Raw genomic sequence first — 24256 nt, forward strand, 5'->3', positions numbered from 1 at the left:
TGATCTCACCTTGCAGAGCTGGCTTGCCCATCATTAGCTAACTGCCTGAGGCCTTTTAAGTGTAATTAACATAACAACAACAGCTGACAAAAACAGCATTACCCTTTAAAGCAATGCAACACAAAATCCTTTTAATAAACATGATGTAAAAACACAAAAGGGCACCCTGAATGAGATAACATTAAAATGTCAAGTAATGGAATATGAGAAAGAACAGCATTAAACCCAGTACAAACGTGTGTGTGTGTGTGAGAGAGACTGGTGTGTGTGTGTGTGTGTGTTGTGTGGTGTGTGTGTGTGTGTGTGTGTGTGTGTGTGTGTGTGTGTGTGTGTGTGTGTTGTGTGTGTGTGTGTGTGTGGTGTGTGTGTGTGTGTGTGTGTGTGTGTGTGTGTGTGTGTGTTGTGTGTGTGTGTGTGTGTGTGTGTGTGTGTGTGGTGGTGTGTGTGTGTGTGAGACTTTGTGTGACTGTGTGTGTGTGTGAGAGAGACTGTGTGTGTGTGTGAGAGAGACTTTGTGTGACTGTGTGTGTGTGAGAGAGACTGTGTGTGACTGTGTGTGTGAGAGAGACTGTGTGTGACTGTGTGTGTGAGAGAGACTGTGTGTGACTGTGTGTGTGAGAGAGACTGTGTGTGTGTGTGTAAGAGAGACTGTGTGTGACTGTGTGTGTGTGTGTGTGTGTGTGAGAGACTGTGTGTGTGTGTGAGAGAGACTGTGTGTGACTGTGTGTGAGAGAGACTGTGTGACTGTGTGTGTGTGAGAGAGACTGTGTGTTTGGGTGTGTGTGAGAGACTGTGTGACTGTGTGTGTGAGAGAGACTGTGTGTGACTGTGTGTGTGTGAGAGAGACTGTGTGTTTGGGTGTGTGAGAGAGAGAGAGAGAGACTTTGTGTGTGTGTGTGTGTGTGTGTCTCTCATTGTTCTCAGTTACTGTGTAGCTCATCATTCAGGATTGCAGGGAATTTGGAGTGGGTCGCTGCTTGGAAGCTGCAACCACACTACTCGGAGACACATTTGTGAAGGCCAACAAACACATTTTTGCAAAGTCAACTACATTCAAAAATGTAGAGAAACAGATCTGGCAGACCGAGGAGACACCGGCGCCAGACTCCCACTCCACTTCCACGCTACTCTGTTCTATCTCCAGCTATTGTTTTTAAATGGGAGGACTGCAGCCTGTTGAAGTAGTTCTTCTCCTACAGATCCTTTTGTGTGTTTTGGTTGCTTGGGCCACAGTGGGACAGCTGACCGGCCGATGGGTCTGATGTTGCTTGACCAGCAATTCTCTTCAGATTAGGCAATTTAATGCTCTAAACATTTCACGCCGTGCACACACTGTGCCTGAGTGTTTTGAAATGGACCTAATGTAGCTGACAAAGCCATCTGTTTGGAATCAGTGTGCACGAACTGACAAGCCCTTGTGTCTCTCATGGGTTGCAAATGCCAGCTTGTGTGTCCTTTCAGCCTTTCAGCCTTGGCGGGACCAAAAATGGTTATAGGATTTCCGGGAGCCAATCTGGGTTTTTCCCCTTGATTCTTGGAAGACAAGCTAAGCTTTAAGAGATTTGGATATAGGGCCGGGCAATAGGTAGAAAATCGGATATCTCGACCAAATACCTTGACATCGATATTGCGGCGATAATCTAGGGTTGACAATTGGTGCTTTACCGAAATATCTTCACACTTAGATTTTAGATAAATAATCATCAGTAATGTGGACGTGATGTCTAAGTGGGGAAAAGGCAAATGGAAAGAACAGCTACAACAGTCTGGTGAGTTCAGAAAATGACTTCACTTTACTGTAATGCAACCTATAAAACCAGGAAAAGACATTTGTGTCATATCACGATATTATGATATCCAAAATCTAAAATATCTAGTCTCATATCACAATATCGATATTGTAGACTTCAGTTGAAACGGCATGGACCCCCACCCACTTTCTGCTGCAAAACCAATGGAAGGAAAGCATTTTTCTTTCTTTTAATCAACAAATTGCATGTTGAATTGTTTACAAAAGGCAACCTAAAAAAGGATGACGGTTACATTTTAAAGTGCAGTTTTCTCCTGATAGTTTCTTGAGTGTCCATCGCGATATGTTGCAACCTTTTGCCATGTGTTAATCGCACAAGTTGAAATTGCTATGATGATAAAAAAAAGATATATTGTGCAGCCCTAGATTAATGTAACCCCAGTGTAGCATTGTCTAATGTAACATATGGTAATGCTATCCCATTGTAACCTCCCTTGAGTGCGTTAAATCCCCCATCAGCAGCTGTAGTTGAGGTGGGGATGACCCAGCAAAACATTATTGCGGCTTAGTCGTTATTGGATGAAACTAGAGTTGTCCCACAAAGCGCTACGGTGCATGTGTCTAACTGTATGAATGCAGATGTGTGTAATTGTATGAATGTGAAGCAGGCGGTAGGGGAAAAAAATGTGGATTTGTCTGCAAAATCCATTAATAAGTGGATTAAAACGATTACTGAGGAACTTGCAAATGTAACTTTTGTGATCATCTGTTCACATGGTTCAGCTGTACAGTGTTCAGAAACGTTACCATTTAAGTAGTCTTGCGTTGGCAGACCTTCCTCCACAGCGCTGCGGAGGAGGGTCTGGCTAGTCCACACCGCATTCAGAGATATGAGATAAATGTGTCCTGGTTTATTGGAATTTCTTTAAACCAATCACAATCGTCTTGAGGCGGCGCTAAGCGCCGGACGGAGCCATGGCGCCTCTGCTAAATAGCCTCGGGGAAGGACCTGGTTTTGGTGGAACATGTGTACAAAGGTTGTTTTAGTCTAGTTGTTCTAGGCAGATAGTCTAGCTAGCTGTCTGAGGAGCAGATGGTCCTCATAGATCCACCAGAGTTTAAAATGCCAGAACAACGGAGCAATCTCAGACGTGGAACGGCGTCGACATAGACTACCAGGGGTGGCTCTGGCTCAGTGGTAGAGCGGTCGCCTGCCAATTGGAAGATTCGATCCCTGGCCCTGCGGTCCCATGTCGAAGTGTCCTTGGGCAAGACAGTGAACCACGAGTTGCCCCCGATGCTGCGCCATTGGTGTGTAAATGCGTGTGAGTGTGTATCTGATGACGTGTGTAAATGTGTGAGTGTGTATCTGAGCAGGTGGCACCTTGTACGGTAGCCTCGGCCACCGTGTGTGAATGCTCGTGAACGGTTCCTGTATTATGTAAAAGAGCTTTGAGTAGATGTTGAGACTAGAAAAGTGCAATATAAGAACAGTCCATTTACATTTAAGCAAACATTTAGGCTGAATTGTATCTCTCACCACATGTCTTTACCTTGTAACAGCAGCTCCCTCGGTCCATTTGCAAGGGAGTAACTGTTCAATCTAATTAGGTTTAACGTAAACCTGTAATAGCTTAAATGGGTTAAATGCGTCAGTTGGGAGTACCACAGTATTAGGGATGAAACTCAAGCTGTTGCAGAGTAAACAATGCAATCTAAAGCCTTACAAATGTAAAAATACACTTTATAACTTTTAAATTAGTTCAGTTTTCTGTATGGTGGTAACAATTACTGATGCAGCAATGTTTAAAGTAGGAAATTGGTGAGGAAGAAAATGGGTGTACATGGTCATCGGGAGTGACTTTCTTTGTGGGGAAATTCACTTTGGCAGCAGACTAACTGAATTTTTAAACTTCCATTTCTGTTTATCTGGCAGCTGAAATAGTAAAGTGTCCTGATAAATCAGCCCCTCCCCAACCTCCAGTTTCTGTGGAGAGTGGATAGTAAAAAAAAAAAAAAAGCATGTTCTTGAAGTCCGTTCCGGCCCTGGTTGCTAGCCTGAACGCTGACTGATGGTCCTGATGACGTCAGGCCGGCTGAGTGAGCACTAGAGCCAGACACAAGTGCAAGAGAAAGAGAAATGTTCCTCTGGCTGCAGCCATGCATTTAGGATTCATCGCCTTGTCTCTTACTGTCTCTCTGCAGTGAAATGAACAGCCTGGCCAGATGATTTAGTCTACTACAGAACCCCAGAGTCTGAAATAGAGGAGGGAACCGTGATTGGACGGAGTCAGTCTATTTCCTGGTTCCCTCCGAGGGCGAAGTCGGTCACAGTGTTGATTGCTATCCGGTGGTGTGCTTGTATTAGAGATTTTGGGGTATCAAGTGAGTGAGTTTAACGTGTGATAACGTCAGAGATCTACATAAAAGTTCCACTTACCATTTAAGCAAACTTAGACACAGTGTTCAAAGTTTGCACCATTTTACCAGTCAAATGCTGGTTAAACATCCCATTGGCTGCGAGGTTTGCCCCCCCCCCCCATGTTAATCTATTGAATGGCCAGTAAAACATTTAATAGCCATGTGGCTGGTGGACAGAAAAGTTGATTTTGAACCCTGCATAGACAACGTATGCTTACGTGCATTAATCTACACACCGGGTACTAGGCCTGCACGCCTCGGGGGAAAAATGGCAATCACGATTATTTTTTATTTTTTATTTTTTTTACCTAAGAATTAAAATCACGATTCTCTGCCACAATTAGTTTTTCTAATGAAGTTGAATGTATATTGCACACATGAACCATGAAAAAACAAAACAAATTGGCAGTACCAAACTGATTTTTATTTATTTATTTTTTTTTTTTAGCGCCTACAGCACATTGAGCATCAGCTGTAAAAACAGAGGCCTCAATGAAGAGAAGGGAGAGCGCTAAAACCTATTTTATACAGTCTATGATTAAAACAGTTGGGATGCAGTCAGCTGGTAAAATTAAATGAGAATCAAAGTCATTTAAAAAATATCCGTTATTTCAAAATTTAATTGTGAACGGGGTGAATTGAGATGGCAATTTATTTTATTTTTTTTAATAATCATGATGGCCTTTTTTGAACCCTGCTTAGACAACACATGTGGCGCTAAGTGTATTGTCCTGAATGTGAAGTAGTTGCTGTTGGTGAGTCCTCATCCTGAAAACCTGGCTAAACAAGGTTAGGCTTGAACAAAATGACATTGCTGCTTATCATACTTTAACACCAGGACTTACTAATTGTTGGGTGTTCTGTAAATAACATCCCAGAGCTCGGTGTAGACCTGCTCCTTTTATGAAAAGCTCAATGAGATAACTGTTACTTGGCGCTACATAAATTAAATTGAATTGAACTAACTAGAACAATGCTGCAATGGATCATCGGCAGGTGAGGATGCTCACTTGAAGCTGTGGTCTTTTAGCGTGAAACCTTTTTTTTTTTTTTACAGCGTTCTCATTTATAAAATGAGTAGGCTAAACACATTAAAAAGTTAGCTGGAGGCAATTAAAACAAACTAATTAACATTAGCAGCTGATAGAATCTGCTAGCGACAGTTGTAGTAATGAGAAGCTGCTTTATGTCTCTCTCTCTCTCTCTTTTGGAAATCAGGGACCCATTCTTTCAAACGTTATTAAATATTTAGAGTGATAAATCTGCTGTTATTAAGAAAACTGCATTATGTGTCTGATAGTTTAGTGGAACGGCTGCAAAAGGTTGTGACTGAAACACATCTCCATCTTACCGTTTACTGTTTCTGTGTCCACCCTCTGTCCTGAAAGCTGTGACTGGTTGTGGGTAGTAACATAATTAAGCCAACTGTCCACATTTTAAAGGCCTCACTGGCATTTTAACCCCCCCCCCCCCGTGACGGAAGGGTGCGGCATGCATCATTCTCGTTGCTACCCGTCGTCTCCCTCTCGGCCTCTTTGCTTGTTTCGGGTGGCGGCCTGTTGCACTAGCTAGCTCTGGGTATCTGTTGTTGTTATGTGTTGTTTGGGATACATGGACCTTCTTTCTTTTTTTATTTTTTATTCTCAGTTTCTCCCCCTCTGGCCCTGCTCAGCTGCTCCGGCCATCTGTGCGAAGGCAAACAGAGAACAGAGGGATGGAGGAGAGCGGTGGTGGTGGTGGTGGTGGTGGTGGGGGAGGAGGAGGAGGAAAGAAATCGAAGGGGGGGGAATGTTTGGAGGAAAGGGAGCATCGTTGGAGAATGAAAGAAGACCTTTTTGACATGTGAGATTTAGTTCAGAAGATGAGTAAAGGATGACGGAAGAGGGGGGAAAAGAAAGACGAGGAGTGTGCGGGAATGGTTTCCAGGAAGCTTGCGGCATAAAGACGATGCCTGTCCTGTTCCAGAAATAGGACAGTGAGCGTGTGCACGTTTTAGGTCAGTGGAAACTAGGATGACTAGTGTTGTCTGGGTTTCACAGTGGGACCAGCAGAGATCAGCCAATAGTGAGCTCATTTTACGTCTTGTTTTTTTCTCGTTGTGTCCCAACTCCTCGGTCTGTTCCCATGCTCCGCGGGCCAAGCCTCTTCCTCTGGGCTGGCCTCTGTGTTGCCTCCGAGTTTATTTCCCCGCTTGGCCTCCTGCACAGCCGGCTCCTTGCTCTGTTTGTAAACTTTGACAACCCAGTATCCTGCTACTCCCCCCCAGCCCATTCTCCCCCACTACCTCCCTCTGCTTCTCCCAAACGTGTAAAAACCAATGCATTTCCTCTCCTCCTTCCATTTGCAAGTAGCCGAGGAAACAATAATAAATAGACACAGTTGTCTAGTTTTGACGCAGACAGTGTACGACAGCTTGTATTACACTTGGTTGCCCTTTATCGGGCCTCATATGCTTCACGTCCCCCTTCTTGTCCTCAGTTGCTCACGTCTCTGACTGCTCTGTTTGCGGCCCATGAGTCAAACTGTCTGCCTATCTTTGGGTTTATTGTGCACGCCTTGACCCACTTAGCAAATACGTCCAAGTCTTTTTTCTCACTTCACCCTACTTTTCTTTTTATGACCGTGTTAGCCTAGTAGTGTGAAGCAGGATTTCTTGGCTTTTTGTATCCTACGTGCAGATTAAAAAGCTGCGTGTCCTAACGATATTACAGGCGACACATACGTGTGTGTGTGTGTGTGTGTGTGTGTGTGTGTGTGTGTGTGTGTGTGTGTGTGTGTGTGTGTGTGTGTGTGTGTGTGTGTGTGTGTGTGTGTGTGTGGTGTGTGTGTGTGGGTGTGTGTGTGTGTGTGTGTGTGTGTGTGTGGTGTGTGTGTGGTGGTGGTGTGTGTGTGTGTGTGTGTGTGTGTGTGTGTGTGTGTGTGTGTGTGTGTGTGTGAGAGAGATTGTGTGTGACTGTGTGTGTGAGAGAGACTGTGTGTGACTGTGTGTGTGAGAGAGACTGTGTGTGACTGTGTGTGTGAGAGAGACTGTGTGTTTGTGGGTGTGTGAGAGAGACTGTGTGTGACTGTGTGTGTGAGAGAGACTGTGTGTGACTGTGTGTGTGTGAGAGAGACTGTGTGTTTGTGGGTGTGTGAGAGAGACTGTGTGTGACTGTGTGTGTGTGTGTGTGAGAGAGAGACTGTGCGTGTGCGTGCTTAGGCTTCCTGCGCTCTCTTAAGTGTACTATCCCAGAAAGCTAGTCTTCCACACTAGTGACTCGGATGCCATTTTGTACCAAGAAAAAAGCCAACCAGTAGCAGCTACGCTGGCCAAGTGTGTCACTGAGCTTTTCAGTATCACAGAAGGGACCATTGGCCACTGCACTGCGGTTGGCATTGAAATGAATGAAGGCTATTTGTAGAATGTGTTGTTTCTCTGCAGTAGACATGTCCTCCTCTGCCCCGTCTTCTGTGGTCCCTGAGACATAAAATACAACATGAAATGTGTTGATCTAGCCTGAATGTCTTCCTCTGTGTGTTTCATTGTCCTAGATAGGCTTCACTTCTCTCTCTCTCTCTCTCTCTCTCTCTCTCTCTCTCTCTCTCTCTCTCTCTCTCTCTCTCTCTCTCTCTCTCTACACAGTTAAATGGCACATCCTTTTCAATTTCTTTCTGTTCCACAGTCAGTTTGCCGGCTTGTTTGCTTCTATAAATCAAGATTTGTGTGTGTGTTGCTGATGCTGTAAGAAGATACAAGCCATCACTGCATCTGATTCCTAAGGTTCCCAACATTCCTGGTGCCTTGTTCACTGATAGGAGAGACAGAAACTGCTTTTCATGTCTGGTCTTGCTGTTTCCGACTAACTGTTATCCTGTCTCTCTCCAGACCAGATCCTGCAGTCTCCACAACGCCTGTAGACCTGTGGCCATCTTGTGAGATTGAAGTCAGCCCTGCCGTGCAGAGACGGACCACTACCACTCGAGGGGAGATGAAGCCGGATGGGGTTACCACGGCAGCGCTGGGGCCAATGGAAACGTTGGAATCCGACCTAGTAAATGAGGCAGCACCAGGGGGAGGACAGGAGCCCAACCAGGCAGCCAGTCCAGCGGAGGAGGGGATGCCACAGCAGCCCGTAGGAGAGCCGGGACAGCTGGAGTCCCAGCCGGAGCAGACCAAGGAAACCCCCGCTCCAAAGCCTCGTAACGAGCCTTCGGGAGACTCCAAAGCCAAGACTACCAACAAGGCCACGGCCAAGACAAAAGCTGGCCCCGCCAGTCCAACAAAGACCACATCACGGCCCAACACGGCCCAGAGCCGCCTCTCAAACGGCACGTCTAAGCCCCAGACCAACGGAGTGGCTAAGAAGACCGCACCTCCGGCTGCTTCGGTCAAAAAGAGCACCCCGACCCCAGCTCTCTCCAAAAAACCTACAACCACGGTCCCAGCCACCAAGAGCAAAGTGGGTGAGAAGAAAGCCACTGGGGCCTCTCCTGCCACCAATGGTGCCAAGTCGATGACCGGAACAACGGCAGCCAAGAAGACGGCTAATGGTGTCAAAACCAGCGCCAGCAGCACTGCAGCTGCTGCTAAAAAGGCCCCAGGTTGGTTTAAAATGTCATCGCAAAGCAAAAAGTTTCAAAGTCTAATTCCGAATGTAGACTGTGTGTGTGTGTGTGTGGGGGGGGGGGAGGGCATCCACAGTTAGCGTAGCATGAAATGTTTTCACAGCTCCACTCTAATGAGGAGCCTTCACTGTAATGCGATGGCATGCACACTAGATGGATTCAGCACACACGTACACATGGCCGAGTGGCTGCTGCTAATCTACAAAGACATATGCCCTAGATCCTAGTCACATGACCTATATCTGGGATATATATGTTACTGTCTTGTATACTATATAATACTGTTCTAATGTTGTTCTTCACTTGCTTCTTTACTTTTCCTCTCCTTGTCTCCTCTCTTATTTGTCTCCTCCCCTCTTTTTTCCTCTTGTCTTGTTTTGTCTCGTTTCATCTACACTTGTCCCATTTCCTCTCCTTCCCTCTTGTCTTGTTTTCTCTTCTCCTTTTTGATTATTCCTCTCCTCTCCTGTCTTCTCTCCTCTTTGTCTCCTCTCTTCTCTCCTCTTTTTTCCCCTCTTGTCTTGTTTTGTCTCGTTCTATCTACACTTGTCCCATTTCCTCTCCTTCCCTCTTGTCTCGTTTTCTGTTCTCCTTTTTTCTTCATCTCATCTCCTGTCTTCTCTCCTCTTTCCTATCCTGACCTGTTTCCCCTCCTTGTCTCCTCTCCTCTCCTGTTTCCTCCCCTGTTCCCTCCACTCCTCCAGCTCCTAAGACGGCCTCTGCAACTCCCACTAAGCCAAGCTCTGCTGCCTCGCCCAAGCCTGCTGTTTCCAAGACAACCAGGTGAGATAGATATTTGTGTAGAGTTGCAGCCTCACCCTTTCTAGAGAGTCTGAGTCTGCGTGCACGTGCTGCACAAGCACACACATGTCTGCAACATCCTGCAGGCAACAGTGTTATAGGTGGGCTCCTTTTCTTAGAAGCCTGGCCAATGATTTACTTGCAAAATCAGCAAATCTGCTCCAGAACAGCAGCAAATCCAAATAAATGACCAAACAGATAAGAGTTGCAGGGATTAACTTTAACGTTTACAAAGCTCCTGGGTGTTAAGCAGTGTCTAAAAAAAATAACTTTTTGAATTCCCGGCCACAGGCCAAGCATATTTTAGACCAGCTAAAAAAATAAATGGCCTTTTTGTGTCACATATTCTTTAGTTTCAGTTAATTTCATTGAGATATGCTATTATGTTGAATACAAGCTGAATGTAAAGCCATATTATTTTCACAGTAATATATTAATCAACAATTAAACAATTCCAGCGTGAATACAACTCAAGAAGGGGTACATGGTACACATTTTAAGGAAATTACGGCTAACCAGTAAGATAAAAAAAAAAAAAAAGCAATTAAAAATACAGGACTTTTGTTTTGGAACGTCTCCAAATACATTCAGTAAAAATGTTTTGTTTTGAGTCTGGAGTCAGAGGTGTCCTTAACTGACATGTATTAGTCATTGTCAGGATTTTGTCAGTACATGACTATCTTGGTAGTCTACGAACATTTACTGGCTGGATGAATAATCTTCCTGTGTTTGGCGCCTGACGGGTGTTAATTTCGGACCCTTGTGGCAAATGAGAAGCAGTTGGATCAAAAGGTTTCACTTGGCTACAGGTTCAAAGAAGACCCTGAAAGCAACGCCGTGGAGGAGCGAGGGACAATGATCCCCCACACACAGGCTGGGAGAGCCGGGTAGAAGTAGGCCAGTGTGAAAACAAGCCTTGGAGGAATGCCTCGCAGGGTTTCACCAGAGCAGGCATTATCCAGCATTATTAATAAACAAGTTTTGGGAAGGATTGGGGTTTTAAAGAGGGGAGAAGGGGCAGTTAGAAGAATTAACTGAGAACAAGAGAACGCTCTTATGTTCCCGTTTTTCTTTGGAATATGCGGTTGTGTGTGTTTATGTATACGCCAATTAAATTATACTTTATCGTCACCTTGGGGAATCTTTTCTTAGACTCCGGCGCTGACAACTTTAGCTGCACTTAAAGATCCATTAATAGAAGCAATAAAAACAACCCACATGTACACAAGGTGCCAATCTAGGAGAGCCACAGGCCACATAAATTGCATAATACATAAACAGAATGCAGATACTGTTGCACAACCCTGTCGCTCATAAGGCCTCAAGATGCATTGTTATTTAACATTTGAATTCCTATAGGCAGAAATGAGTGTTTTGAAACGGTTCATTCTGCATTTGGGGACTCTGCATTGTCCCCCGGATGATAAGAGGTCGCTCTCTCATTGGAGGATGGCCGACGGATCGGATAAAACTCTCTCCGCTCATCTGAGTCCAGGCTGCTTACAGATCGGCTGAAGGGAGATGTTTTTCCGTCCACACCAGCATGTGTTGTTCGCGTCTCTCTGTGTGTGCAGTCACCTGAGTCACACTCTGTGCATGGTGTCGGGTCCTGAGGTGGCTTGGCCATAGACCAGGAGAGGAGACTGAAGGAGGCCTTTGTCAGAGAGACAGGGATGATCAAGATTAGACGGAGCCTTCGGGAGTCTCTGTTCTTTCAACAGGGACTTATCCTGCTGCCTCCGCTCCTTTTATCTGTTTGTGAGAGACTGTTTAGCCACCATGGAGTTATGGTATGAGGGGTTATGTCATTGTGCTGGTATGTCTGTGTGGACACATTGTTTGGTCGGGAACACTTGCGCCAAACAGATTGGAGGACAACATGAAGGAAGACGCCTAAAGAGATGATGCGTTTCTTTGCTTTCTTGCGGATAGTAAGATTACCATCCACCAGAGATTTCTGACAAGCCACACACCAAATTTAAGGAATCCTTATCAAACATATAGTTTTTTGCTATGGTTTTATGACAAAAATCTGCCGATATGTTGTTACCAGGTGTTTTTGAACTGACAAATCCAAGAAATCCAACAGAACAGATGACAGCACTGATTGAGGTATAGAATAAACTTATGTTACACACATTGAGCTTATCTTACACCCGACGCCGGGCAAGCCTGAAGCAAGTCTCTCTGCTAGTTTAAGACCAACGCAGTTGTCAATTTCCCATCCAACGACCACGTCGTTTAAATAGCAAATGCACCTGCGCCTGACTTTGTGCCCATGGGCGTGCTGGTCTTACAGGGAGGTGTGTTCAGGTGCATTCTGGGCGTGCTGGTCTTACAGGGAGGTGTGTTCAGGTGCATTCTGGGCGTGCTGGTGTTACAGGGAGGTGTGTTCAGGTGCTTTCTGGGCATGCTGGTCTTACAGGGAGGTGTGTTCAGGTGCATTCTGGGCGTGCTGGTGTTACAGGGAGGTGTGTTCAGGTGCATTCTCTGTGTATTGTTATCGTGAGGCAGCAGGAAGTGATCGCACCATTGACCAATAAAAACCTGGTCTGAAGTCAATAGCCCAGCTTTTCATTGTTATTTTAACATTGAATTAGTGGAATGTGCCTAGGTTTATGCACAGCGAGCGCACACTAAGCTTGTTACACACACACACACACAGGCAAGTGCAACAGCACACACATGCAAAATATTACAAATAAAAATATGACAGGGAAAATCCTCCATAACAACAATGCACCAAGGTACGAATGCGCCTGGATTGTAATGGGAATGGGAGATAAGACTCTGATTGGTTGGTTGCATGTTATGCCCAGAACACACCTGTGAATAAAGGAAGACACTAAGTAGAACATTTTGAACCATGCACCCGGCACACAGATCCTTTTTTCCGCCCTCAAACTACCAAAAGTGGATTTGGACACGCCTTAAATGCACCTGTGGCAGGCGCTTCACGCAGTGTGCTTAGATCGTTAAAATAGGGACCTAAAGCCAAAAGAAGCCATCGCAGGTATTTCCAGTTCATTGTCAATAGACTAACATGAGATTCAAACTGAGTTTCCTACCTCCTGACAGCAAGGCGTTTCACACTCTAAAATCCCTCAGGCCAACCAACACATACACACAGACACACACTCCACGATCCCCGGGCAGCAGTTGGATTGTTGAGATTACACCCAGATTACAGCTTTAAACAATGGTTGCTGTGCAAACATCTAATTAGGAAGTATTACACAAGGGCATGTAAGTAATCGCCGCTGTAGCACAGAACGCTCATTGTGGGACGATTATGAACTGTCGTGGTGATCTCGGCTGGCAAACTTTACATGCTCACCCAGTTCTCTGTGGAACATAAAACACCGCTCAACACTTTGTTGAATCTAAAATGCCACAGAGCAAAATCAGCAAATGCAAATCAACACTGTTAAAACTTAAGATCAGCACTCCCACACCACACTGACTGTGTTTACATGTTTGACTAAGCTCTTTACATGGCTACTGAAAGTGAGTATTCCACTAATACTCCACTTGTTTACATGCAGCAGTGCAAAAATAAGATATTTCCCGAGCGTTTTGGTGTTTTGATCCCCCAACGTTGCCTTCTAGGCAGGGCTGCCTGGTAGGCGCTAGGATTACTGTTAGGGTTAGGTGCCTGGAAGTCGACGTTGGGGGCTTAAAACACCATTGAGCCAAAGTTTTCCACCGGCGGTGGACTTGTTTGACAGTGCAAACGATGTTGGCTGGTTGGTTTGTGTCATGCAACCATAGCAACCCACAGAGCTGACCGTAAACCCTAGACAAGCAAGAGGCCGTAATCTGTCACAAACTGCGGTGAAAACCTTGATTGAGACCCCGATTCTGCAAAACCCGAAACATACTGGCATATCGCACGTCTTCATCCAGACTGATCTTATGAAATGGCGTCTGTCTGTCTGTGTCTTCAAGACGCACACTCGCTTTTTAGATAGTTTATCAACGCTGTTTGGTCTCCATTGACTTACATTGCCTTGCGATGGCGTGTGAATAGAGAGTAGGAAGGTTGGTCGGAGTTCTGGAGGATGGGTGAAACACAGGACTTTGACCCTGGAGACCGGGGATTGTCTTGTTTCCTAAACTTAACCGTTTTTTTCTTCTCGCAATAACACTGCAAGTGGCGTGTATATTTACACCCGCTGTATACGACGTAAACATACACACAGTTTGCTCAAAGTGCGTGCGGATAATACGCCACTGCTTAAAAAAGTCATGTATGTTTACGCAAATTAAGTAAGCAACAATAAGACCTTATTCTGAATATATCAAACCTGAATATGCTGTTTACATGACTTGTATCACACTCTAATTATATAGCCATTTTCTCAATAATAGTGGAATATTATGTGCATGTAAACATAGTCAGAATTAATTCAACCTTTGGGTTTAACCTTTGTTTTTTAGACAGCTGGACTTCAGAGCAGTCAACCCTGTGTAGATCCTTGTACTGTGTGAATCCAAGTCGGGCACAAGAAGCGCTTGTGCGGGTCCTATCAATAGCCTCCTTTCACCCCTCATCAGTGAAGCCGATGCCCCGCTCGTGCTCCCACACCCAGCCCTCCTTTCAGTAAAACCACTAATGAGCTCATTTGTCAAAAGACTGAGCTGAAACCTAGCCGAGGCTAACGTTGTAATCAGGTTAAGATTGGATTGTTGGTGTGTATCTAAATTTGGTTTTAATGCAGCATTTTGTGTACTTTAGTGCATGAGTCAGTAAAATGTGTTACGCAGATGCCCGGTGAAGGATTTATCTGCAGTAGACCTAGATACGAATCCCCACCAGAGAGGTATAACCGTTACTGACGATAGGCTCCTCTGACAGCACCGTGTACCCTTGAAGGCATACTTTATGTGTGTGTGTGTGTGTGTGTGTGTGTGTGTGTGTGTGTGTGTGTGTGTGTGTGTGTGTGTGTGTGTGTGTGTGTGTGTGTGTGTGTGTGTGTGTGTGTGTGTGTGTGTGTGTGTGTGTGTGTGTGTGTGTGTGTGTGTGTCCATGTATGCATTTGCGTATTTGATGTGCTTTGACAGGGCAATAGATGGATTTAGTCCGTTTACAACCTCACTTAGTCCTTAATTCAGGCCTGCTACCAGCAGAGTGGTAGAGAAATGAACGCATTAATTGCCCCAGACACACCCTGCTTCCGCTGATTCTGTCGCACACACACACACACACACACACACACACACACACACACACCACACACATACACGGTGGGTCTCTCAATTTAATTTACTCAGTGCTATTCCTAAGGCTCAATAGATTTATGTCCTCCTGCAGCAAGTTCCAGTAATCAGACAAATAAAAGAGCAGACAAACGGCCGGCTCACTAAGTGACATCAATCTCATTCAAGACCACTCCCTTGTGTTTTTATCCTCCTGTTCAGCTGGAGGTTTTAGCAATATTAAATTAGGTTGTTTTTTTTAGTTTTTGATGCCGGTGACTCTTTATTATGTCTCGTTGTTTGGCTGGCAGGTTTTTTGCTGGCTGACATTATGCACAGCTAATGCTGACTTTACACCAAAACCACTTTTCAAGTGATTCCACTGTTGCAGACAAATTTCCAATATGGGAATGAAATCCTGAGTCTTGATAGAGTCTCATATGTTTAGTGTGAGGTCATAAAACTCAGTCCCAGCTGTCTTAAGTCAGTCTTTTTCCCATCGCGCCATTCAGACCAAATCAAACGTGTAGTTTTAAGTCACACACTTTTAGTCGTAGAAAAGGCAGACGTTTCTGTAGAGTCTAATTGTCACATTTCACACAGTGCACTTTACCTGCCTACAGAAACAGCAACGGGTCACTGAGGATGTTGAAGTGTGTAGTGAAGTGTGCATAGCAGTGTATACATTCAGAAGAGGAGCGCGTGTGTGCGTGTGTGCGTGTGTGCGTGTGTGTGTGCGCGTGTGCGCGTGCGTGTGCGTGCTGTTTGAAGCTGATTGCCCACAGCATGCCACTGGCGGCGGGGACCATTTGAGCTTGATTAGTGTGCAAATGGAGAAAGTAGAACTCATTATGGGCTGTTTTGAACGTCATGTCTATTTGTGTTGGGATGTCAGATAACAGTTTGTGTCAGCTTGTGTCCATGGATAATATTTGCCAATTTTGGGGCTTTTTTGGATGGGCTTTGGTGATTGGTGGCCGGTCACTCAGCATTCAAACAGTAACATTTGCTGTAGGTGCCTCGGTGTATGCAACGTAAATGTAAGCGTCCTAAGTTGCTGCAGCAGCACGCAATTAGGATGCAGAGCCTGTGTTCTTTTGCCGGTAGATTTCTCAGTGTGATGTGGAGGTAAAAGGGGAAGAGGGGGGGGGGGAAGGGAGGCAGATGTGCTGGCTTGTCGAGCACGTGGCGAGCGCGCACGTGCCGCTGAGCCGCTTTCTCCTGCCTGCCTCGCCGTCTGCGGATGCAGCAAAGTGAAGTGAAACAAAAATGGTGGCTCGAAGTGTGGAGGCTACATGTCTGAATAAGCCACGTGTCCCCCGCTGAGCTGCAATCACTGCTGCCAGTGCACATACTCTGTGTGTGTGTGTGTGTGTGTGTGTGTGTGTGTGTGTGTGTGTGTTGTGTGTGTGTGTGTGTGTGTGTGTGTGTGTGTGTGTGTGTTGTGTGTGGTGTGTGTGTGTGTGTGTGTGTGTGTGTTTGTGGGGTGTGTGTGTGTGTGTGTGTGTGTGTGTGTGTGTGTGTGTGTGTGGTGTGTGTGTGTGTGGTGTGTGTGTGTGTGTGTGTGGTGTGTGTGGTGTGTGTGTGTGTGTGTGTTGTGTGTGTGAGGTAGAAAAAGAAGCGAAGGACCAAAAGATTCCGATTCACAGGGTTTCTGATTTGATATCAATACCAATTTTTGCTTGGATATGAAGGTGTTTCTCTGAGAATGTTTGCTGTAAATTGTACAAGCAAAAAGCAACCCTCCATATATATATATTTTTTTTTAACCCTCATGTCGTCCATGGGTCAAATTCGACCCGTTTTCAGTTAATTGTTGTTTTTTGGAACATAAAATTGTCCATCAAAATAAGCATTGCATTAAAAAATATCAAAAAACGTAGGAAAAAAACATCAACAAAAAAAACCCACAACACTGAAAAACTGACAAAAGTGTCGGTAAAAACGATAGTAATGTTGAGTTTAACATGGTTGACAGGAAGACAACACAAGGGTTAAAAAAGGCGGGTCAATTCACCACATCTAAGGTGAAAAGGAATAAACTGAAAGATCCTTTTCGGGATTTGTTTTAAACAAAGATACATTTTTATTGGACAATTGATTATTTTAACGGAGTCCTGTCTCTGTGTGAAGATGAGAGAAATATTGCCCCGTAGTAGATTAGAGGGCAGAGGAAGGGTATGGTGTCCTGTATTGTACAAACTCAGAGGAGGAAAGAGGACGAGCTCATTGCAGGGCGATCAGGTGGTTCATCCCACATTAGTCATGCTGTTTTCCTCGGGGATGATGCATTTTTATAGCTGTGGACTGAATGCCACCCTCGTCATGATCTAACTAATTACTGCTGATGGTGTGTGTGTGTGTGTGTGTGTGTGGGTGTGTGTGTGTGTGTGTGTGTGTGTGTGTGGTGTGTGTGTGTGTGTGTGTGTGGTGTGTGTGTGTGTGTGTGTGTGTGTGTGTGTGTGTGTGTGTGTGTGTGTGTGTGTGTGTGTGGCATCCAGGCCCCAGACACTGTCTTCACAGTCCAGCACGAAGCAGACGACATGTTGTGCAGGCTGTAAATCTCCCTCCGTCCCTCTCTGGGTGTGGCAGGAGACTCTGCCATGATTTAATAGAGGTGCAGCCACAGAGCCAATTACCAAATGGATTTAGCAAGAATGACTCAAAGGGAAGGAAGGCGGGACAGGAGGAGGCGTGTGTGTTTGGAGTGTAAAGGTTAAAATCGAGGGGCGTGTTCTGCAGAGACCCACATATCAGCTGTTCTATTTCCAAACATACACTGAACATACTATATTAAAAAAAAATACACCCCCTTTAAACATGTCCTATTGTAATTATCTCAACTCTTCCTTCTTTAACTAATTTACTTCATTGTATGCACATATATTAAATATCTACCGACCTGATAGATGTAGATTGACATTGGAAATAGAACCTGACTCATGAAGGATTTTTAAGGCCGATACCAATACAAAAATTTGGTTACTTAAAAATCCGATATGCCGATATATCGGCCGATATATAGTTAAAAGAAACGCGTTCCAAAACAGATTTCCTTAACTTTATTTAGTTGTAGTTATTTATGAGTTCTCACTAAAACAATATAATTTGTTTTATTGTCACAACAGAACATCAAAATATTAAAGTTCTGATAAATACAATGTATGAAAATACAAACTTCAGATATAAAACTTAAAGTCCTTTGAACAAAAACACATTTAACAATAAAATAATCCGTGTGACCAACGGGGACGTTGTAGAGCTTCCTCTGGTGGACAGACTATGCAACGCCATCACCAACAGGGACGTTGTAGAGCGTCCTCTGGTGGACAGACTATGCAACGCCATCACTAACGGGGACGTTGTAGAGCGTCCTCTGGTGGACAGACTATGCAACACCATCACTAACAGGGACGTTGTAGAGCGTCCTCTGGTGGACAGACTATGCAACGCCATCACTAACAGGGACGTTGTAGAGCGTCCTCTGGTGGACAGACTATGCAACGCCATCACTAACAGGGACGTTGTAGAGCGTCCTCTGGTGGACAGACTATGCAACGCCATCACTAATGGGGACGTTGTAGAGCGTCCTCTGGTGGACAGACTATGCAACGCCATCACTAACGGGGACGTTGTAGAGCGTCCTCTGGTGGACAGACTATGCAACGCCATCACTAACGGGGATGTTGTAGAGCGTCCTCTGGTGGACAGATTATGCAACGCCATCACTAACGGGGACGTTGTAGAGCGTCCTCTGGTGGACAGACTATGCAACACCATCACTAACGGGGACGTTGTAGAGCGTCCTCTGGTGGACAGACTATGCAACACCATCACTAACGGGGACGTTGTAGAGCGTCCTCTGGTGGACAGACTATGCAACACCATCACTAACGGGGATGTTGTAGAGCGTCCTCTGGTGGACAGACTATGCAACGCCATCACTCATAACATGGTTGACCGTCTATATAATATTAATTTATCTGAATAATTTGTCATTATAAATGATTCTGATGAATGAAAGAAAGAAATGCCTAATATCGGCCCTTCTATATATCGATACGTGGCTCTATTAGGAAAGAAATGGTCCCATTTAGAGAGGAGGGCTGTGATGCGGTTCATTTAACAGTAAGATTTCCCCTGCCTGCCTCCTTGAGTTAAGCCTGAGAGGCCACTCTAAAGCTCCTGGCGCTAATTACCACAGCATCATCTTTAATGTGCTGCTCTTCAGGAGAAGAGGGCCTTCCACCATTGTTCGTCTCCTTCTTGCTGCGGGGAAGATGTCTGCCTGCATGCCCGCTTAGCTCCTGCTTACTCATTTGCTCGTTTCATGGTGCATCTCATTATTTAAATCGTCGCCTGCCTGACTCTTGTATCGCAAACAAAAGCAGCACCAGCCGGCAGCCGTGTTTTCTTACACTCAGTCTGCAATCCTTCCCAATGATTGAAGAAATGTGAAGTGGCATTAAAGCTAGAATGTTATTAACCCTCGGGGCCCTGAGGCCATTTTTACAGTTCATTGTCCGTCTGGATTTATTTTATATAAAAGCTTGTAAAACATCAACCCTGGTGTCTAGAGTCAAGATGTGAACATCATCTTTTTCCGGACAAACTGGGTTATTGCAATATTTGGGTTGCAGTGAGGTCACTTGCATGTTGAAAATGGTTGTAGGGCCTTAAAGATAAATAAAACGGAACATGAATCTCACAGAGAAGTAAAAGCTAAGCCATTTTCTTCTCTAAAACACTTCTCACATGTCCTGGGAGTCACACTGTGAAGAAATAATCACCATAACTTATGCAGTTGACAAAATACATGCATTTTTTTTCAAAGAAAGTCAAGACGCTTTGCTCTCATGACATTCACTTATGCCAATAATAACATAATAATGTCATATTTATTGATATTACACCCACAGCAATGCTACACAAGCAATTGTGTGTCTAAAACAGTTCGCCTCTTGGTCTTCCATACAAGTGGATGATGATGTCTCCCAAATATGGGCATGCATCCCATATATGGGCATGCATCCCATATATGGGCATGCATCCCATATATGGGCATGTATCCCATATATGGGCATGTATCCCACTAAATGGGCATGCATCCCATATATGGGCATGTATCCCACTAAATGGGCATGCATCCCATATATGGGCATGCATCCCATATATGGGCATGCATCCCATATATGGAATCTTTGACTTCCGTACACATAGGGGAGACGGCGCTAGCGGCACAATTGAGCAAAAACGCGATGAATTAACGACATAAAGTGGATAAATCTTGGATGTAACAGTTTGGATTTAATGCTCAACGACCCCAAAAAAGGCTGGAAGTTCCAGGCTGGATAGAAAACCACCTGTAGAGGCTAGAAAGACCCCAAAGAGACCTCCGCAACCGCTAACTCGTTAGCGTTTAGCTGCAACCATCGGTAAGTCGCTAGCTTGTATGGTTGTTAACCCTTGTGTTGTCTTCCTGTTAACCTTGAACATGCACTTCCAGGTCAAAATTGACCTTTTTTTTTTGGTGCTTTTCCGATGTTTTTGTCGCTTTTTCTGATTTATTTCTCACTTTTTCCAACTTTTGGCGCTTTTTCTTTTTAAACCTGAGCTGGTTTGATAATAGGTTTTACACCTATTCTTGGACTCTATGGTCAACAAACCTCATGTATATCAAATCATACATGAGTTTTAGTTAAAATGGCAGAAATGATTAATTATTTTGACTAAGAGTTAAGATCAGAGGATGTTGATTTGATCTCAGACGGGCAGATGTCAAAGTTTAGTCCCCATTCTGTTTGGAAACCATTAAAAAAAAAACAGGAATTAAAATGCTGTAAGATTAAATAAAAACCTCCAAAAAATTCAATGAAAGTAATCATCTATTTTACCTGAAGAATGTCAGAATCATTCATGTTATTTTCGGGAAATTTGGTTGAAAGAAATCCATATTTCTGATATAAAACACTTTGAAACGGGTCAATTTGACCCCACGACAACACAAGGGTTAAAGACCACAACGACTCGTACAGCAGCCCCCCCCCCCCCCCCCCATTCAGCCCACACTGAGCTTAATTACAGAATGAATAGGAACCTACAACAATCCGAGCATCAATGCGTCGCCATGGCCGAGACGAGGCTTATTTCCCTGCAGCCTGGTCTCTTAAATCCTGTAATAGGTTCTGGTCTGCGCAGACTGCCTTCTTTAATAAGGAAGAAGAAGAAGACATTGATATAAGATGATGTCCAATCTCTTTCTCTCTCCCTCACTCTCTTGGTTTCTATCTCTCACTCTTCCCTCTTTCTTTATTTCTCAGCGGCCTGGTTCATTTCCAGCCCTCTCTAAAGTAGTCCTGCCTTTTTTTGGGGGCGGGGGGGGGGGGGGGATTATCCATCTTCCTTTTTATCTGACAGAGTATTCTCAGCATTTTTCATATCTAACGCCCGGCTTCTGTATCTTTTCATTCTCCCCATTCTCCTTTCCCTGTAGTTCTTTTCTTATCTTTTATTCTCTACTCACAGACTTCATCTTCTTCCCCCCCCCCCCCCACAAGAGCTTATTCTCATTTCACCTTTGGACATCTTGTTCTTTCACAAGTCACAATTTTAGGCTTAATATCTTAACATCTCATTCAAGGTTTCAACCATCTAAAGTTAAGGACTCAGAGCTTTGGCGGTGATCATGTCCTGTTAAAAAAGCTTTCCCCAAATTCTCCTGCTGAGGATTTGGGGTAACTTTGGTTTAGATTATAACACTGCCAGCTAGGGCTGGGCAAGATATCGTTATTATATCGATATCCCGATATGAGACTAGATTTAAGATATATGTATATCATAATATGGTATAAGTGTTGTCTTTTCCTGGTTTTAAAGGCTGCGTTACAGTAACGTGATGTCATTTTCTCAACGTACCAGACTGTTCTAGCTCTTCTATTATTTACCTTTTACCCACTCAGTCATTAAATCCTTTCTGGAGAATATTTATCAAAAATCTCATTGTGTAAATAACATTTTGTTAAAGCACCAACAGTCAACCGTACAACATCGTGGCAATATTGACATTGAGGTATTTGGTGAAGAATATTTCTCCACATCGCCCAGCCCTACTACCAGCTAATAATCATCATCATGTCTGCGGTCGATTTGATTTTCTCAATTAATCGATTAGTTCTCCGGTCTCTAAAATGTCAGAAAATAGTAAAAAAAAATGTGGATCAGACTTTCTCAAATGTTTTTTTATTTAATTTTTTTGTCCACAACTCAAAGATATTCAGTTTACTGTCACAGAGGAGAGAAGGAACTCAAAGATATTCATATTTAGGAAACTTTTTCCTAAAATAATGACTCAAATCAATTAATCGATCATCAGACTGTTGACAACTAATCGGTTAATCTTTGCAGCTCTAAAACACATTTACAAACTATAACCTCATCAGCAGTTTTCAACCTTTTCCGGTTTTAAACGCAGTCGGCCGGTAAAAACCAATCAAAAACCAACTTGTGACAGACATTTAATGCGACTTATCTTCGGGACTTAATAGTTTCTGGACATGATTTCTCAGTGGAAAACAAAACACTGTGTTTCCCACAGTGTTTTATTTGTAGAGGTACACGATAACCTGATGTTGGGTTTTTCAGATCAGTAAAACTGCATCGACATGATCCAACACCCTCAGTAAGTATGAGGGACACACCTTTCATCACCTAAAGCCAATTCTAAATGCTGTGTTTGGGCTCTAAAAGCTTGTTTGGGCTTCTGACGCGACCACACCCCGACTGTGTTGCCACCCGTTGCTCCCTGGATTTCATCTTATTTCATGTGACTAAAACATATTCCATTACATTTTCCAGGTTGTGGATAGCACACGCTGCTGTTTTACCCTTACAATCAATTAGATATGCAACGATTAATTGATTAGTTGTCGACTATTAAGTAAATCTGTGACTATTTTGATCATTTTTGAGTCATTGAGTCAAAATGTCAGCTTGTTAAATGTGAAAATCTTCTAGTGTCTTCTCTCCTCTGGGACAGGAAGCTGAATGTCTTTGACTTGTGGACAAAACAAGACATTTGAGGACGTCTTCTTGGGCTTTTTGGGAAACTCTAATCCACAATTTTTCACCATTTTAGAGCCCAAACGACTAATCCATTCATCTAGAGGGGCTTAATCTGGACACCGTCTATTGCATACTCCAATTAAAATATAAAGAAACTAAAATACTGATAAGAAAAGGGAAGAAAGAGGGGAAAAAACACAAGGCAAAAATGACATACAATATCAAATCAACAGAACAAATATGAAAGGTAACATGATATTAGGAGTTACACAGGTTGTTTACAAGACATCCCATAGGGATAACATGCACAGACAAAAACCACAGCTTTAAAGTCCTGGTCACACCATGACGTGTCTGGAGCTGCAGAGATTAATCAATTCATCTATTAGTGTCGGCTCTATAATTAACATATTTTGATAATTGAGCAATCATTATTTTTTTATGACAGGAAAAGGTCTAAATTCTCTGATTCCAGCTCATTAAATGTGAATATGTTCTGTGACAGTAAGCTGAATATCTTTGAGTTGTGGGCAAGACATTTGAGGACGTCATCTTGAGCTTTTTGGGGAACACTGATCCCCATTTTTCAGCTTTTTCTGACATTATAGAGACCAAACAGCTAGTAAATTAATCCAGAAAAGAACAGATAAATTAATGCATGTTGCTAAAAACCTATTCCGTTACACTAGCCAGGTTGTGTAAAGCACACACTGCTTCATAGCCCTTAATGCGTCTGCTTTTAACACTCTCACGGTTTTCGCTGGTACGATGATGAAGTTATTTCTGTTCTCCTTTCAGTATTAAAGATTAATACTAGATCGGCCCCAGCCTTGTTCAATCACGCACTGCCTCCCTGTTTCTCGTTCTGCCAGCCACTCGCTCCGATTCTTTATTTAGAAACAGGCCGTTAGTGGAGCGTGGGCCCCGGAGATTGCACCCCCCCCCCCCCCCCCCCCCCCCCCCCCCCACACCTTTCGGGACACCCAGGGGGAAAACATCGCCACATTGGAACAAAACCCGGGGTTCTGGTCCAGGCCGGGTGCCTACCCCCCCAAATGCCCCCAACCCCCCCCCCTTTGGGCGGGGTTTAAGACAGGGGGGTGGGACGGGTTTTTACGGGGGCTAGGATCCCCTGGGGGGCCCGTCTTGACTCACCCCCCCGCTGTTCCTTCCGGCCCCTCGGGGGACTCTCAGGGGGCTGGGGAGATTAAAACGGGGCCTAAAGGCTGGTTCAGACTCACTAAAACAAAGAAGAAAATAATTTTCAACCCCGTTAAATCTCTATAACCTAATTTCAGGTAACGTGTTTTGACAGAAAAATGCTCTAGTCATATACTGATATACATTACCCTTTAAAAAAAATATAGGAGGGGGCCCTTTTTAAAAGGCAGTGAAATTAAATATATGAAATTAAAAGTA

At 44.1% G+C, this 24256-nt stretch overlaps 1 protein-coding gene across 3 annotated transcripts in view; it reads left to right on the top strand.

Annotated features, from left to right (window-relative positions):
• The window catches only part of prr36b (proline rich 36b), a 47510-nt gene that overhangs the window by 15290 nt on the left and 7964 nt on the right, over positions 1–24256 (top strand). For 2 of the 3 annotated variants that reach the window (XM_032537309.1, XM_032537311.1), the window contains exons 2-3: positions 8037–8752; positions 9481–9559. In XM_032537309.1, coding sequence (XP_032393200.1) covers positions 8140–8752; positions 9481–9559 — 692 coding nt within the window. In that variant the 5' untranslated portion in view covers positions 8037–8139. Of the gene's footprint in view, positions 1–257; positions 262–8036; positions 8753–9480; positions 9560–24256 lie in introns of all 3 variants that reach the window. The other variant, XM_032537310.1, reaches the window with a different exon arrangement.

Source organism: Etheostoma spectabile, chromosome 15 (assembly GCF_008692095.1).
Source record: "Etheostoma spectabile isolate EspeVRDwgs_2016 chromosome 15, UIUC_Espe_1.0, whole genome shotgun sequence".
In the NCBI taxonomy this organism is placed as follows: domain Eukaryota; kingdom Metazoa; phylum Chordata; class Actinopteri; order Perciformes; family Percidae; genus Etheostoma; species Etheostoma spectabile.